At 39.0% G+C, this 19,134-nt stretch overlaps 1 protein-coding gene across 6 annotated transcripts in view; it reads right to left on the bottom strand.

Annotated features, from left to right (window-relative positions):
• Positions 1–19,134, bottom strand: part of TRIP12 (thyroid hormone receptor interactor 12) — a 78,055-nt gene that overhangs the window by 35,795 nt on the left and 23,126 nt on the right. For 4 of the 6 annotated variants that reach the window (XM_084212124.1, XM_084212121.1, XM_084212122.1 and 1 more), the window contains exons 2-4: positions 17,253–17,399; positions 8,749–8,874; positions 6,996–7,795 (exon numbers count right to left, since the gene is read on the bottom strand). In XM_084212124.1, the coding sequence (XP_084068250.1) occupies positions 6,996–7,795; positions 8,749–8,874; positions 17,253–17,350 (1,024 nt within the window). In that variant the 5' untranslated portion in view covers positions 17,351–17,399. The remainder of the gene's footprint in view (positions 1–6,995; positions 7,796–8,748; positions 8,875–17,252; positions 17,400–19,134) is intronic. The other 2 variants (XM_084212126.1, XM_084212125.1) reach the window with 1 other exon arrangement.

Below are 19,134 nucleotides of genomic sequence, written 5' to 3' on the forward strand. Positions count from 1 at the left end.
ACAATGATACATCAACATTTTCCTCAGAGCTGGTTGCATTTTACAGTAGAAAATGCATTCTTCAACTGGCACTAGGTATAGTGCTGTACTACTACTCCACAGGTAAAATGTGCTTGCCCCACTGCCCCACTGAGTTCAGAGATTACATTTTCTCATATATAACATATATGGAAAACTAGGTTATTCAGTACCTGTAACACTATGGTGAAATTCTAAGTGAAATGCACTTTTGCTTTACACTAAAAGAATAAAATAATCACCATGATACAGTAGAGTTCACTGGGGGGAAAAGGCACCTTTTCATCCTTTATGTCACCATACCATTTACTTCTTCAAATCTGTGGGCAGTCATTTTCAAGTAGTCAAACTTAAGTTAGGTAACTTCGTATTCGCTTAGTAACAGGCTATTGATGAGACACCACACATCCACTGTAAGTGAAGGCTGACTTAGCTTGTATCAAAACAGGACTTCTGCTAAGGGCAAGAGTTTCACAAAGCAGCAGAGCCAGCTTAACAGCTTCCTGTTGTTTAAAAGTATGGCCCACCCATCTCTTATTTTCCCCAAATGAATCCCAAGATGTATTAAGTACACATCTGACACACACTTTCTTGTTTTAGTATTCTGCCAGTTTGGTGAGCTGAGCTTGCTTAAAGGTCAGATGAGCACATACACCATAAGCAGTAGGGCAAAGATGCAATAAAATAGGTTGTCCTTTTCCTTAAGTGGCATTAAAAAAACTTAGCTGAGCCATCTCTTTAAACTGAACTACTTCAGAGGGTTGTAGAGAATATACAGTTACCCACTTGGTGGGTGAACTGCAGAATACATCACACCTTGAGCATCCAGAAACACTGAGCACATTTTCTTCTGCTGCTCAAGAATGTTCTACTTACCAGAAGATCTATGTTTTTCTTTTCCCAAGTCTTTACTTTTCTGTCTCTGAGCATCTACCAGGGTACAACTGAGCTTATTTTAAAGGCCAAAAGAGAAAGCAAAGAAAGTCTTCTCACAGCATGTTCCCTTCCTGCTGTTCAATGCCACTCTGCCCTTAAGAAGCCTTCTTAATCAACTTTAAGTCAATCTTACTCTTACCACCTGCATCTTCTGCAAATCCTTTGAGTTTTCCCAATACCATAACTTCAGGACTGCTAATCTCTTCAGACTGACCCTTCTTCCTTTCACTCATATAGTCATTAAAATTTGGGATAGCCAGCACAGCCTCCAAATGGAAGATTAGTCCTGTGTCTTTAGGAGTTGCAGGAGGCTTAAAGTGGCAAGTATTCACCAGTAAACAGAGCACAAGCAGTGTTCAGGAAAATGAGATTAAGGATGCCCTGTGTATGCCTGATGGAAGAAAGCACCGGTCACAGACAGACAGCAAGGGCTCTCAGAGGAACTGGCTTGATGCTCATCTCCAGAAGTTGTTTAGTCAGCACTATTTCTGTAATACACACAGCAATTGTCATAGACTCAGAGGAAGGTTGGGGCTGAAGCAACCTCCAGAGACCATACAACCCCAATGCTACAGCAGTTCACTGGTCACATCCAGGCACACTTGGAGTATCTCCAGAAAAGGAGACTCCATTGTCTCTCCGGGCAGCATGTTCTACTGCTCTGTCACCCTCAAAGAGGTTTTTCCTCTTAGTGGGACTTCCTGTATTCAGTTTGTGTCCTCTGTTGTTTGTCCTGGTGCTGGGCACCACTGAAAAAGAGTCTGGCCTAATCACTTGACAACCACCCTTGAAGTTTTGCATGCATAGGTAAGTCATCTTTTCTCCAGGCTAAACAGGTACAGATATCTCAGCCTTTCCTCACAAGAGATGCTCCAGTCCCCTGATTACCTTCATTGCCCTCCACTGGACCTTTTCAGTAGTTCCTTGTCTTCCTTGAAATGGGGAGACCAGAACTGGATACAGCACTCCAGGAGAGGCCTCACCAAGGCAGAGTAGAGGAGCAGGATCAACTTCACTGACCCCTCAGAAGTGCTCTTCCTAACACATCCCAGAATTTTGTTTGTCTTCTTAGCCACGAGAGCTCACTGCTGGCTCATGCACCACCTGTTCTCCACCAGAGCCCCCAGGTCCTTCTCCCCAGAGCTGCTTTTCAGCAGGTCAGCAGTGCACTGATGTGTGACCCTGCACTTGCCTTTGAACTTCATTAGTCCACCAAACTCTGCAGCTGCTCCAGGTTTAGGTGAATGGCAGCACAGCCTCTGGTGTACCAACCACACCTCTGACTTTTGTATCATCAGACTTGATGAGGGTGCACTCTGCCCTCTTATCCAGGTCATTGATGAACCAGCCAAACAGGATTAAACCCAATATTGACTCACTGCCAGCTACAGGCCTCCAACTGGACACTATGTGCTGATCACAACCTCTGAACTCCGCCATCCAGTCAGTTCTCAACCCAGCCCATTGTCATTCACTTCACCCACACTTCCTGAGCTACGAGGATGCTACAGGAGACAGAGTCGAAAGCCTTGCTGAAGTTAAGACAGACAACATCCACTGCTCTCCCTTCATCTATCTACTTAGTCAGACATTCCATCACAGCAGACTAGCAGACTAGTTAAGCATTACTTCCTTCAGTGAATCCATGTTGACTACTACTGATAACTACCTTTTACTTCACATGCTTAGAGATGACAGTGAAGGATGAGCTCTTCCACCATCTTCCCAGGGATGGAGGTGAGGCTGACCAGACTATAGTTCCCAACATCCTCTTCCTTGCCCTTTCTGAAGCGACACTGGCTTTCCTCAGACATCTCTGCTGTCCTCCATGACCTTTCAAAGATGATGGACAATGGCTTAGGAGCAACATCTGCCAGCTCCTTCAACCCTTGCAGGTGCATCCCATCAGGGTCCATAGATCTGTGGGTGTCAAGTTAACCTAAATGATCTTTAGTCCAAAGCCCTCAAAGAAAATCACGTTTAAGCACCTGCAAAAACTTCAGAGGTAAACTTCAGAATTAAAGTAGAAGCACAGGCTTTCTTATGGCAGACATATATTGCTTATGCCCTGACATCATCCTATTTTGCATGCCAAGCACTCATGTTTATGAGTCAGAAGGAAAATACATTCAAACAGGCTAAACCTGAAATAGCACAGCCTAACAAATCAAACTAAAATATCTTAACTTCACATTTAAGTGTGTTTACTTGTCAGCATTTTTTTAAGGAAGATTTTGTTGTGCAAAAGAAAAGTTCTGAATGCAGCTGTACTGCAATAACTTATTAAGTCTGAACATATTACTCAAGTCAAAACAAAGTTAGACAAACTTTCACAGTACATAACCTACAAAGCCCTTCATGTACAGTTCAGAAAGGCAATCAGGAGTGATTTAATTGTGAGGACTGGAATTTTAGTCTTCATATTGGCTCCTGTGTGAGGCTGCTCTTCTCACCAGTTGAGCTAGGGTAAAAAGAGCTGTAGCAGGGGAAGGCAAGACAACCTCCTATTCTTGAAATATTCCACTATTACCCTCCCTCACTACCAACCCAGACATCTTCAGCTCTTATTAAAGCCCCACACAGCCTGTCACCCCAATTAAAGTATCTCCAAGCTTACTGGCTGCTATCTTACTGCCTCAAGCCCAAATCCGCAATTCCAAGGCTCTAACTACCACCACTGTACCCACAATCCCAAATAAACTGATTCAGAGCTATTTTCTAACTCTTTTCTCCCTTACCTCTGTCAAATCCCTCAAAGGAAGGAGCTGCATACCATTCACACTCCATCTTTGTGTTCACATGGCTTTTCAGTGCCAATAATGTCCCTCACCCACAAATCTCCTAGTATTATCCTAGTGTCCCTGCCTGGTAGAGACTTCCCTGGTAGAGCCTCCTGGCACTGCCCCAGCATCTTCCTACTTAGGGGCCACAAGACAATACAGAAAGGACAGCAAAGATTTCCCCAATAATGGAAATATAATTGAGCTTGATTTTATATTGTTACATAATCAGTAACATGACCCAATTTGCATTATTTAAAAAGCCTCTCCAACATATACCACCCAAAAGAGATGTGAAAATAGTCAAGTCACAAGAACAAAATGAGAAACTTGCTTTCCTCCTCTCATCCCCCTTTCCCCCATGAAGAAATGTTCAACTACTCAAATAGATGTGAAGAACTTTAGTGTAACCTGTTTTTATTCCAACATATATATTTTAAATAAACATAGCCTGTTTATATTCCAACATATTCTTTAGTTGTTATTCAGTGATGTCACTGCTCTGTTATGGAGAATGCTGTGTAGAGCTTAACACTCTGAAACTCACCTGGGCTGGATTTAACACCTATTTAGCTATACAGGAGGACTGGACAAGAAACCCCAGGGTATTCTCCTCATTCTCCTTCAGCATGTGAAAAACTTCTGCAAAGATGGCAACCATGTTTCTCCTCATTCTTCTCTTCAGTAGAGTCAGTCAGATCAGCTGCTCTTATTTTTCATTCAAAGATCACAACCCCTAACAATGATTCTTGCACCTCTCAAACTGCATCATCTCCAGAAAATAACAGCATTGCATTTATACAGACATGACTTACCAGACAGGGCTTTGAGGACCTGGTGTAGTGGAAGGTGGCCCTGCCTGTGGCAGGGGGTTTGGAATTTAAGATCCCTTTCAACCAAACCATTCTATGATTTTATGTCAGCCTGAATAATGCCCCCTCTCCTCTCACTTACTTTCCTAGAGCCACTTCCACCTACAATTTTCCTGACATTATTGCAGTTATGTTTGGTTTTTTGTTTATCTCCCACTAATTCTATAAGCCCTATTTCAGACTTTTCCAAACACGTTTCATAACATATACACCTATAAAAGCCTATCAAGTTTAAGCTTTTCATTTCTACACAGAATGACTATGACTTACAAGGATTTGTTTCCAGGTAGAAGGGTGTACACCTCAACTTCAACTAGATCACTCTTTGCCTTCCTGCTTTACAAAGCCCCACACAGTGTTGATATTTGTGTGAGACATCACTTTCTTCTGCTCCCTTATACTCTTAGGTTACTGGTCTGCTACAGAAAACAAATTTGAACTTATCCACTCTTTCTCAAAAAACTACCCTAGTGGTTTATTTTTTTTTCATATTTTCATGACAATTCTCAGCATTATGCAAAATGTGTATTTTGCTAAAATACTTCAAATTTTTCCAAGTCGCTTGAAAGTGTATGTCACACACATTTTCTCTTTTTTAAAAAGACTAAGCTAACAGTAGTTATTATTGATTCCAAGATCACCTCAACCTGTTGTCAGAGAGCACTATTTGAAAGGATGAATCTATTTGAAAATATCATAGTTTAAGACTTCTGTTCTAGGTTGGGCTCTTACAGTATATATGGTGATCAATGATATTTACTGGAGTATGTTTTGCTGCAATCTATGGTAAAGAGGCATTAGACATTTTAGACTTCTTAATATCACCTGTTAGTACTTTTCCCCTCCCTCAAACTGAAATGTTATCTACAGAAAATAACTTGGTTCTCCATCACATGTAGAAACATCTCTCATCATGCCTGGTGGCCCTTAGCAGTGACATTTTATACACACACCTACAGATCCCACCAACTTGGTTTTGTCACATGTATTTGAGCACCTTGTAGCAAAAAACCTTCAGCTCTTCTGTGACCTGAAAGTTAAGTCATAGTATCTTTCTCAGTTCAATCTTTGCAGTAACAGTTTAGGCTCACATTCTCAATGCTGTTTCTCAAGGTATACACAAGACATGCACACACAGCCCTTTACATTGTGCTATTCCACCCTTTCCCTTCTCACTCCTTCGAGAATTTTTGTAACTTGTCACATTAGTTACTCTCTGCCTTCATCTTCTTGTTCACTTGTTGGAGGTAAATTCTCTCTCCTTCCTTTTGACTTTCTTCATTGCCTATAGCCTGCCTTATCTCAGAACTTGTTGGTCATTCCCCTTGGTCCCTCTCCTTCCACCCTGTGCAAATTGAGTTTTGATTCTGGAATTCATCATCTGGTAGCCTTGAATCCCAGAGCAGGTAGGGAAAAAAAAAACTTTGCTGCAAAGCAAATAACTCCTCTCTCCTTCCCAAATGCCATTCTTCATCTGTTAGGTTAGGTCATTCCAGAATTAATACTCCAGAGTCATGCACACTAGCCAAAACACACCTGTAAGTTTAATTGACCTATGCCGATTATACAGAAAGACAGCCAGTTGCTTTTGATTATTTCATCTATTTCCAGCATTAGTATTAGCTATGGATGTGTCCCCATTCAGAGAAGCTACTTGTGATCATGCCTAAGTAAAGGAACAACAGTAAGCAAGCTTAGGAATCCAACCTCTACATCAAGTTTTAAACATATGCAGTAAATAAACCATTCAATACACAAAGACAGTAAACCACATATTTTAAAAAAAAATTTTTTAAGACAACAGAGCTATAAGCATATCTGCATACTAGCCAGCAGGTGCTCTGCTTGGAAACATCCTGCATTTCTCAGTGACCATGTTCAGGAACAGTAGCTGCTATTCAAACTCAGCACCAGCGAGAAGACAAACTTTCTAAGAACAACTTAAAAAATAAAGTGACTAATATCCCCAGCACTATGTACAGCAGGTTTACAGACTACAGTTCTTAATAGTCAGATTCTCACAGCAAGGAAGAAACAGGGAAGTAAGTCTCAAAGAAGATACCACATATGATCTATTTGTTTTCCAGCATTTATCATTTCCACTTCCAAACAGAATTTATGCCCCCATCACAACATCCAATTATTTTGCATGTATTTTTAAAATTGATGTGTTAGACACAGAAGCAACTTCAATTCACAGAACACTGAACTTAAATTGTCTGCTTTAGCTGTCAATAATTTCAGTCACAGCTTTACTTAGTTCAGCAGAACATACAAAAAATTAGTTTTTCTAGGAAGATCACAAGCAGCTTGAAAAAACAGAAGTATTTGTTAAAAAGACTTGATTTTAAAACACATGTGTTTACTCTTCCAGAAAAGAATGACTTACTTGCTAGCTTAGCCTGTAGTCCTGAAGGTCCAGGTTTTGATGTCTCCGACTTGGAAGAGCCTGGTAGAGACAGTTTTGTTTTAGGGAGACTGACTTTGGGGCTAAATCGAGCAGCCCAGTCAAACTTTGAAGAGCCACCTGTTTTACTTGGTTCTTTGTCCCTGCTACTCCTTCTTGGACTGGGGCTGGATGCAGAACGGGAACGTCTAGCCTTACTCTGGTCCTTTCCCTGTTTCACTCTGGCACCCTGAGGAACAGTAGAAGAAGCAGAGGCAACAGCAGAAGAGGAGGAGGAGGTGGAAGCTGAAGAAGAAGAATCGGTGATGGTGCTACACCCAGCTTTGGCTGAGGTCACCGATTTTGAAGCCAGCTTGGAGACTTTTGCTGACTTTTCTTCAGTGCCAGTTGATTCAACTGATGACCCACTCTCTATACAAGACAGATTCTCTGTCCTTTTCCTTTTCTGACTTCGGGAGCTACCAGCAGCTCCACCCTTTCTGGTGTGAGCCTTGCTTGTTGATGGCAATTGTGTAGACTTGGGCTGCTCTTGGTCTGAGTGTCTTCTCTTAGATTTAGTATGTGGCTTGTTAGTTTCTGAGGAAGTTTCAGTGTGTTGAAGTGCTTTGGGTTTTTTAGCAGAGCTAGGAGAATTGGTCCTCCTGTAATCTGGACTAGCACTGCGTTTAACTCCTCGAGAATTGTCTTTCTTAGGCACTTGCCCCGTTTTTTGCTTTTCTGAAGTATTGACTCTCTCTGGATCTTCTTGTTGTGGTATTAAAACAGCAGATGAACTACAGCCTCTGTAGAAGTAAGCAGGAAGAGCATTAGAGTTAACTCAAGAAGCCTCACCGTTTGTAAGAATTTTGCATGATAAATCTCATCATTGTTTAATAATAAAGGAAAACAGCATGTAAGAAACACTTAAGTTTACACTGAAGCAAACAAAAACCCCACATGCTTGGATGCGAACAGTCACACTGCACATATCTGCTAGCATAAAACCTAAGTATATTGCAAAATAAAAGCACAATACACCACTTTTTTTTTTTAAGTAAATTTAACTTGAATAGATTTTACTTTTTTTATATATATGTCAAACTGATTAAAACCAAACAAAAAAAAAAATCAAGCCATGAAGCTATTAACTGAAAGTTTGAGAATATAAGTTCCACAAGAAAGTAAGAAGTGTTCAGTAATGCATAACTAGTCATAGCTGGATTCTAGTTCAAGAAAGGCTCTTAAAGAAAGGATAGTTTCTCATCAATCTTTAAATTGACATAGTGAATCACATACAAAACTGGCAAAATTCTCTTCTGCATAAGAGAAAACTGTTCCAGTGTTTATATAGCAGAAGCATACAAAGAGCAGACAAGCAATACCAAGATTACCCTGAACACAGGACTACAGGCCTTTATATTATTGCACATTTCAATTCATACTGGACATTGCTCTAAACTCCTTGGGCAATCTTCCCCCAACATGAAGCACAAGAAGGGGAGAAACACCTTGCAAGTATTCCAGGACTAGTTATGCAGAAATAGTTTCCTCCCCATCACTGATGGAATGCTCTTAGTTGGTGAATTAGAAAAAGAAAACACAAACAGAACTGGAAACACTGAAATATATCCAGTGAATGCAATACCTAGATTAGTTAAATATCCATTAGTCATACGTTTTATTAGAACTCAATAATTATACAAGTTTTTCAAGTGCAGGTAACACTGGTCAACATATGAATATGAAGCACAATTACCTTTTAGAAAAGTGTCCCTTGGACTGCTCAGAAGTAGTATTAGACTGCACTTTGGGTGTCTTTGAAATAGATTTTCTACTCTCAGGAGGGCTATGTGCCTTATGCTTTGCCTGCCCTAAATGTGACCTGTCAGCAGAAAGTCAAAACAGAAAGCTATCAGGACTCCAAGATACAGATACAGACCTGTAGGTGGAATATTGTTTATTTTTGCAGCATTTACACATATTAATTTACACTACCAATTTTTCCATATTAGCTCCTAATATTAAAGCAGCATTTCAAAAGCACCATCTGATGCAGTTACAAATCACTACCAGTGTAACTGTTTTGCAAAGCACACAATTATTTAGTCATTTTAAATGAATAAAACATCTTCTTACATCTGAGTTTTGTAGGTAAGTTCGGATCTTTTTAGTGTGCAAGATTACTGAATTATTCACTTAATCATTAACCTAGCAGAGTAAAGCACAAGACTAGAGCATCTATCAAAGATCTCTTCTCAAAAACAGATATATACTCATCTACCTCCAGATTCCAGGCATTTAGTCTTTATACAGTTATGATTATTTACATCTTTACTCCTCAGTTAAAAACAAAAAACAAGTGCTCAGAATGGGAATGCAGCCCGTTCTACTTGGTAGAAAAGCTCGACCATAGCAGTTATTCCCTGGCTGCAAGATCTACTAGTTCAAAGAACTGAGAACTGTTTGGTAACAGCTGAAGCAAGAGGAATGAAGAAATGCACACCACCAATGAAGGTAGTCAAATGAGACGGGAAACTTGTGATGTCAGAGACCAGAACAAGTTTCACATAGATAAGCTGTAAGAGGTCTTCTAAGCAGTTTTCAGCTGCATGAAAAAAATGGTTTATGGTATGAGCTCTGACTGAAGAAAAAAGATAATACTGTACACCATGGATAAAATTTAAGACTTAAGTTACATCTCATATATTCCACATTTAGTTTGAAACCCACTCAATTACCATTTGCAAGACTCAAAAGAGAATGCTCATCAGCATTTAAAACAGGACAGCATAAATAATTTCTAAGGCAAGAGTCATCTCACTTGCACTTCCCTGGATAAAATGCAGGCTGAAAGAAGCAAAGTTTCAAAGTTAAAGAACTGCTGATTACATGGTCATATGCTATTAACCCAGGCCTCGACAGCTTTTGAGTTGAGCTCTGCAAACATCCATGGAGGATGGGGAAGAATGTAGACTTCTAATTTAAGTGTCCTGCTCCAACCGATGACCTCAAACATCAAAGTTTAGCCCAAAGACTACGTGGAACTCTTACCAGTTTCACGAGCTTTAAAATGAACTTCTTCCAATGAAATGCTGGAAGTCTAGTAGTAAAGGCAGAGTTAAGTATACAACTGACCAGAAAGCTTCCCCATCCTCTTCAGGATTTCAACACAAACTTGAATCTCAGTAGAAAACAAGTATCAGGTTTAGCCATCCAGATGATAACCAAATGCTAATTCACTTAGAGTCAAAACAGTAAAACTTCAATAATATGACTGTTTTTCTTGATAACTTTCCTCCTTCTGCTTTCTTCTGAATTATTCTCATTTAGGCAGTTACTCAGATGAATGCACATAGACAGTACATATTCAACATTTTCTGTGCCCCATCTAAGAGTGTGACAGTCTGAAAATATTAAATTAATAGCATCTACTCCAGTAATTAATTGTTATTTATCATACTATAAGAAAAATTGTTTACTATCAAAAGCAAGTGAAATAAAACTTCTGAGGCCACAATAGCAAACTCCATCAAGGTAAACTTGGGAATGTTTCAGCTAATCTTGAGTATTTGGATTTTCCTTTTCCCAACAAAAGATTAAGGCGTGTAATTTAATTTTCCCCATGAAATGTTTTTATTATGGGAGTAACAGACATTATTACATAATTTGCACTTGGCAGGAATCTCAAGTTTTATGTAAGCTAAACTGATCAGGGTTCATTTATTCTGAAGTATATTTTAAAAGATTACTTTCCTGTAAAGATTTTTGTTTTGCTTTAGATATTCACAAAACACAATCATTGAAGAACTTTTCAACTAAAATACTGCTAAAACAATAAATGCAAAACATGCACTGAAGACTTTCTACTTGTTTCTGACTCCTCCCCTTTCACATTTAAACCCTTCTGGTTCTTACAAGTTTTACAAATACACTTTCATACCAACATCCAATTTGTGTGGACTATTAAAGCTACAGCCATATCCTAGGGATCATGAATACATGCAGAGTATTAGCATTTGCTTTGCCTTCTTTATCCATCAAGCTATCAGTACAAACAGCCTTCTGAGCAGAAAGGTTACATCACAAATGGGGAGTCACAACTGAGATTTTTTTTTTTTAAACTGTGCTCCCACGTCTCACTGAGTTTAATCATTCACCTTGCATGAGTTACAAAGAGAAGGCCCACAATACAATAGCAACTGTGCATGCAGTAGCATGTCAGTCACCAGGAACAGGACATGAACTCTCCTCTCAGGTTTATACAAGAACACTGAGAATTTGACTACAGGATTAAGGTAACAACTTTAACCATACATCAACAAGTATCATTGTCCCAATTTATACTTAAGTTCTGACAGCTTACTTAAGGTCTCCTTAAAAAAGCTAACTCACATTTGAAAAATAGAATAGTCTGTAAAGCTCAGAATAAGCAATGCTTGCAGAGCAATCTAGTGCTATAGAAGATATATGCACAACTGGAAAGCTGATTTTAAGGTTGTAAGCTACATGTATTTTGGTCTATAAACCAAGGCTTTTTACTTGTAATTTACAAGTTCTTTAGTCCTTTCCATTAATGTACCATTCATTAAGAACTGTCATTCCAGCAAGAAGTGTTTTGAGAGACCGAGTTCCTCATTAATGACAAAATATCATGAGCTAAGTATTTATGAGCTTGCATTCTTCCATTTCCACTCTCAGGAGCACCTCCAGAAAGACTGAGCTCCTGCTGCACCTTCAAGCTGTGTTTTGTAGGGTTTTTTTTGTTTTCCTTCCCTCTCCAAACATAAAGACAGTTTAATAAACAACTCCAAGGCTTCATTCAACTGGGCAAAGCTGTCTGCTGATGCAGATTTTAGTTCATGGGCAGACAAGTTTAGCGTAACACAAATATACAGAAGTTGACAAGATAACCACCATTTAGCTTGCTGTGTTATATAAACAATATGGTGGAAAATGCCAGCTCTGAGCAAAACCATAATAAAGAACCAACTAGAACCTGTTCTCAGAGAGTTACTCTGTGCATATTAAAAAAACCTTTTGAAGTTAGTTAATAAACAAAGTGTTTAATCTAAGTCATGTCCCTCAGCAGCTGAAAGTGAGCTATTAAATGCTTCCAAACAAAGTCTGAAAAAAATATTCCTTTATTTCTGTCAAAAATGAGATTAAGAAAAAGGCAATAGCACATATGAAAAAAAGCCGTGGGAAAACACCTACTTTCTCTCCTCAAAAATACTCTAAATGTCTTCCCCATCAACTCAAATATCATATTTTGTTTTTTACAGGTCTCACATAAGTTCTTACCAGTTAACATATCACCAAGACCGGTCCAAAACCAAATGTCCTGTTCAAAACAAAAGCAATATAACTGACAAAAGCACTCTTTCTGCTTATATCAAAGTCCTACACAGAGCCAACAAGGATCTCATTTATCATTTAGCCTTCAATTCCAAATACACAAAAACCTGTATATATTTTATTCCAAAACATTAAACTTTGCTTATAAAGTATCCTACTTTCATATAGAACAGCATAGCAGTTATTTATGTCAAAGTGATATGCTATTTAAATACTATTCCTCCTAAAGATTACTTGACTAATAATATGCAAAAAATAACAATCACTGTCATTTAATGCCACTAATTAAAAAAAAAAAAATTTGCAGCACTGGTAAAGAAAGTTCTAGTACATGGGACCACTTCCATTACTCTATACCAATACAGTCAAACATTGCTCACAAATGAAAGGAACAATCAACTGCTCCATGTCCAGAAAAGATCTGATTGTGTGCCTCACAATACCACTTCCAAATTGCTCCCATTCAAAGTAAATCCTATGGCATCACTGGGAACTAAGCCAGGAGGGCACAATTCTTCAACACACATAGTAACAATGTCAATATACAGTTATGAAAATGCAGTAAGTACCTTCCACCCCCTCCTCCTACCCCTATGAAAAGAAAGCTTCATTAACACATCTGCTTCAGCTACTGCTGCAAAGGGAAGCTGTAGCAACAGCTCCCTGACCACACAGAGCAGGCACAGGCCTTCCCAAGCATTTTCCCTGGGGAAGGCTGTAAGAAAGCTCAAAGAAAGAATTAAAACAATTCTTATCTCCACTTGCTACACCTGTTACTAGACAAATATAGAAGGTGTTATAGAGATTTGTTCACCAAAAGGTAGTAATGTTTTAGCTAGTTAACTAAGTCAAAACTGGTGCAATCGCAGCAGTAATTCTGCATTCGGAGGTAAACACTAAATACTTTTCGGAATGGTAGTAAAACCAGTAAGAACTGTAATACCCACAAGAGCTAAAATTCATCCAAAGTATAGCTATTGCAACATAACTACTGACAACAGAAAGGGAAGAATCACATTAGTGCAACTTCACCAAGGCCAATTTGCTTACATGCATACATGGGGAATGAACAACAACACCACCAGCTCATATACACCTTTTCAAATACAGATGCTTTTCTTCTTTTAGAGAAAAGCACACAACACTGTTACAGCACAAACTGCAAATAAACAGCATCTGTCTTTCTACACTTCCTTGAGCCTAGTATCATGGCTTGTACCTTTAAACAATGCACCTCAAAATCAAACTCTAAAAGCTCCTATCAAGTTACTATGCTGAGTATGAATTGCTGGTAAAACTCCAGCAGAAAACCATTACAGGCATCCCCTGCTCATTGTGACTCAAGTATTGACGTTATGAGGATATCAAACAAGCCCAGTCTAGAGGAAAATGGGTTTGCATTGTTACTTCCAGGTTAAGCCAGTCTGTTAATACGCAATGTAGCAGGAGGGAGATTCTGCTTTTAGAACAGACAAGAGAGAAGTCTGGAATTTCCAAGGTCTTCATACAAGTGAACAGTAGCAGGTCAGCAAGTTAAATTGGCAGAGTTTTAACAAAAGACCTTTAAGCTGTAGAAGTGTCAAAGATTATGGAAAGACACATCTTAGCACTTCAGCTTGGCAGCACTACCATTCTTCTGACTCTCTCTTTTTTAACACCTTTATCAACTAAAGTCTCTTGCCTTCACTCTAGCCAGAGCATAAGAGATTGAGGCAACTCTAATGCTATTACAAGGCCATCTGGCCATACCACACACTTACCTTGGATTATTTGCCTTCACACCCAAGTCTGAAATTATGAGTGACAAACTGCATAAACTCTCCAAACTTTCGTCACTTAATTTCTATTTTGAAAACGCACACACCTCAGCCACAAAAAAGCTTTGAAAAAAAAAAAAGCTGTTGCATTTCCAGCACTGAGAAAGCTATTTATACAAAGCAGAAATGCAATCAAGTACACAAGTTCAGACAGTATCGAAACCTGTCCCTGCTGGAAGGGTTATGATTGCATATCTATGACCAAAGTGAAGTAACCTCCAACACTTCAGAAGGTGTGGCCCTTAAGTCTGCTTACAAACTTTGTGGCTAATTTTAGGCATGAAGCAACAATCCTCTACAGAGTCACATTACTGTCTAATTCCATCTTTTTTATTGGGAAAGGGAGGAGTTGGGACTTTTCAATCTTTGTGTATTGGCCTGTTGTTTATTGGGGGAGGGCAAGAAATACGTAGATCTAATAAAGTGGCTGAATAAAATCTCACACTGTCTGTACAACAACATTGACAAGTAGTATGGATCAACAGAAGAAAATCTATAAAGCAAGACAGTTGCCATTAGGAATCAGCATCCACCATCTCTGCATTTCAATAATTTCTACTTCAAAGCATACCATATTACAACCACAAGGGACCAGCATGCACAAACTGCTCCCATAGAACACAACTTTCAGCTCAGTTTCATCCAAAAGGATTCCAGCTCAAGTACTCCAAGACCATTCCACATTAGCCAAAACACAGCAGGTAAGGACGACTGATTGGCTTGAAAAGAACATTCCCAGCTCCAACTGAAATACTAACATAGATACATCCCAAGTTCAGTTATTTGCACAATGTGAGCATATTACTGAAACTAGTCTCTCCAGTTTGTTTATTCTATTTAAGCGATTTTATAGCTGAAACTGAAGAGTTTCATTTTACTGATGACAAATGCAAGAAACACTGAAAATAAATTGTCTCAGCCATCCCAAAAGCTCCATAATGTAAGAAAAGGTGTATTGTTTTTTGCTGTGTTTGTTTGGGGTTTTGTTGGGTTTTTTAATACAGCAGAAAAAGCAGTGCTTATCACTAGAGTGCAGCAAGGCATAACATGACACATCAAGCTGTGAACTCTAGACCCTCCTGCATACTGCTCAGCAGCAGAACTGAAACATACTGTACCACTGCATGCCAGATACATGGAAGGGTGAGTCCTGTGAGTTTTGTGTCCAAAGACAGGCACCAGCTAAAAACTTATGAGAGCCTGCCTCTTCCCATGTCATCCACAAATTTGGTAAGGACCTGACAGATCTATCTTACATTGGTCCTTGTACAATAGCCATTTCTGCCCAGCACCTTATAAAAAAGGAGATGTTGATGACAGTAAAAAAAAACCAAATTAAATTTAAATTTTATACTAACCACCATGCTTTAACAAGGCATTTTTATAGGCTTTGCCAGCTCAAAATGTTTTCTCAGAAATGCAAAGGCAGGGTCCTCTTCTAAAGAGACCCAGATTCAAAGAGGACTATAAGCTCCTTCCACCCTGCTTACTTCAGCAAGGAGCTCTCATTCTGATACAGGTCTAACACTTTAAAAGTGCAATACACTCTTGCTCATGGAAGCCTGGCACAGATCTAGTGGGGGGGGAAGGTCCAGTCATTTCAGACAAGTGAATCTTCAATCAATGTATGATAGCATAACAGATCACAATGCACCAAAACAATGGAGGAGTGACTTCCTTAAAAGAAAACAGTGCTACCCTTAAAATGCTTCAGTTTGTCTGACTCACTGTGGAGCTTCTCCCTGGCATTCTACCATAAAAACTAAACTTCAAGTACATATCTGAAGAAGAATCCCCCATCTCATCTCTAAATAACTTGTCTCCAATCCTTTATTCTAGGGAGAGCTTTATTTACTCCAGGTGAAGTTCTGTGTAAAAGGAAGGAGTTGGTAGGGCAATACCTAATTTAAACATCCACTGAGATGCAGAGACAACACAGAATGGGCAGAAGGGAACAAAGGGCTCAATATGCCTCTGTTAAAAGAGCTATTCTCCAAAACCAATTCTAGCTTACAAAATAATCAGGTATATAAGGCAGGAACTTCCCCTTCCTTATGCCACATTATTTGAGGGGAAGCTTTATGTTCATCATCTGCTCTTCCACTTGTACAGTGTACTAGCTTAGAGAAAGTGAAGCTGCGTTTTTCAGATTGAATTCTCCCCAAAGTTCCTTAGAAGTTGGCCTTCTTCACTCATTCAACAGTTGTTCAACTTGTTCTCAGTTAGACTTGATACTAGTAAGAAATACACCTCACCTTCATTAAACTTTATAGCCCAGCTCCTTCATAGTAAAAAGCTTTTGTGCCACTAACCTGTAATATTTTAATACTCATCCCCCCCCCAAAAAAAAAAAAAATCAAGCCCAAGGTACACATATTCAACAACTGCACCAGTAATGTATCTGAAGGAGTAGAAGAGACAGATTTGCCTATTTGCCTACCATCACAATATAATATTTCTTCATTAGACTGATCTTTTAACAAAGTTAGAGACACACTTATATCCATATAGGATGCACTCACAGCAGTAACAGTACAGTCATCCATGGAACAGTTTTAAGGATCTTCTTTATTATGCACTGCAGAGACAACCACTTACAGGGCAAATACAATCTGGTCTCCTTGCTCCACTGTATCAGGCATATTAAATGATGGCAAACCTTTTTTTTCTTGAATTATTCAACATCTGCACAGGATTTATATGCAGTGCAAAGGTAAAACAGTACCAGTTATTCAGCCTTGTCAAAGAGGAACATTTTCCCAGATTCCCAGTAATGGACTCTCCCTGTCATCCCCCTCCCATATTTTTAATATCAGGAAGAAAGTCACTGAAAGAATTTGTTACTACATGTGATTTATGGAAAACAGCTTTTTTCCCCTATAGCTAGCTCTAACACTGCCATTGTAGATGAACATGTATGGTAGTGAGTTATCCATGGACTTATCCCATGCAGTAACAGTACAGGTAGCATTTCAGGGGCAAAAAGATTTTTATGGAAGTTTCAGTGATTGGACTGCAGGGTGGAAAACATTCTCTAAATCACATGCATTTCACTGTTACACATTTGAACACTCATAGATAGTCATACCTTCCTCCTACTGCGTCGTCTTGTGGCTGGGCCCCGGCAGTGTTCCTCTGTGAACGTCGCAGTGACCCCCCTGGATTGTTACTAGGCCGGTTGGACATTGGCACCTCTCTCCTGAAGGGACATACCCTTTCTAGACACTATCATTCACTGAAAGACAAGAGAGGAAGAGCCATAAGATATGTGGCATGAAGACTCACTGCCACACCTCCAGAGACAAATGTAAAATGCTATCAATTTAAGCAAAAACTGAAGACAAAAACTTTTAAACAATTTTTAGTTAAAAGACACATGGACAAGGTTCTTCTCAAGACATTTGGAACCTTAATACAGAGCAACCAGGTTCTGGTATATATAGCATACTGAACAAAATAGCCTTTAAAGATCCCTTCCAACCCAAACTACAAACTCCTCTATGATTTTGTGATGACACGCTTCCTTTCTAGAAGGCTTCTGTAATTATAAGGAGACAGGACAAATGCAATTTAGGAGATTCTCTGTTTGTCAACATTAAGGAAAAACTCAGTGCTTAATAGACAGCAGCAGTATTCAAGTATTTTAACTTCCACTGCAGGAGATTACAAAGCCCACTTCAGGAATAAGAAGCAGTATTCACAATAACTACAGTGCTTACCAAACAGCGTCTTTCTCTAGTGTGATTTATGTAACTTTCATTTGCATAAAGCAAGATACATAGTCATTCAGGAAAAAAAAATCTAGCTTTACAATCAGGAAGTTCTGCTCATGAGAGCTAAATTAAAGGGAAAAGGTATTTGAGACAGAAGGATTAATGAGTGTGTACAATTATTTTTTTTAAATTATCTATGATGGTTTTGTATCATTACTGGTGGTATTGCTTTGTGACTGTTAGAGGTCTACAGATATTATTTTTGGTAGTTATTTATTAAAGACTACCATAACCCCCAGCCGCAGTCCTCTGAAACAGACATATTTCAAGAACAAGCCTCGGTTAATTCCTCAGTGAAGAGAGGTGACTTCTGTATCCTGTGCTAAATTGGCATTTCCAAATAGAGCATAGCAACAGGACCACAACCAGCAAATCCAGTTTTACTGTTTCTAATTTTGTGGAATCTGGTAAAAAAAGGTATTCGCAGGTGAAAAAAAGAAACTCTAAGAAGGAAAGTAACCCAAGTTTAAGAACTCAGTAGTCTATATACTGATTTGGTATCCAGAGCACAGTAAGCAAGGAGTCTGTCATAAAAAAGTTTAAAACACTGCAGGCTTCAGATTCAAATTCAAATGCCTCCAATGAAATAATTTTCAAGATCTGGCATTGTCAGTAAAAACAGTGAATAGCTGAACATAATTGTCTATTCTTCTGAAAAGGGCCCATAGAAGTGAACAAAAGGTGACAGGAGGGGAAGGGAGGGACAAAGAAAGAATCCTAAATGATGCAGTTATACTGTAGGCCATAAGAAACCAGGCATACAAATTCACATTATCCAAGCCATTACCTCATATATGATGCTACAAGGAACACATACATCCATACACCTGTGCAGCACAGGAAATTATTGATCAGGATTCTTTTAGCTCAGATTCAGTTTTGTTACACTGTAATAATACACCCTAATATTGAAAGGTCACAGTCAGCATGCCAGAAATACTTTAAATATTTCCAGGAATTGAATAAGAATACAAGTTAGGCAGAAGAATTGCTCCCCATCCTAATCCCCACATCACAGGAGCCAAAAGCATCTTTTGAAAGTTTTTCATGTTCTTTCTACTGAGAAGTCCAACACAGCAACAAAATGCAAACACAGAAAGTAGAATTAATTAACTAATCACTTTTACCCTCATTTGTTCTGGTTGGGGTTTATTTTTACCTTATGCTTAGGAATTTGAAAGAATATAAGTAAAGCAC

This window comes from Fringilla coelebs, assembly GCF_963513975.1.
Source record: "Fringilla coelebs genome assembly, chromosome: 10".
Lineage (NCBI taxonomy): Eukaryota > Metazoa > Chordata > Aves > Passeriformes > Fringillidae > Fringilla > Fringilla coelebs.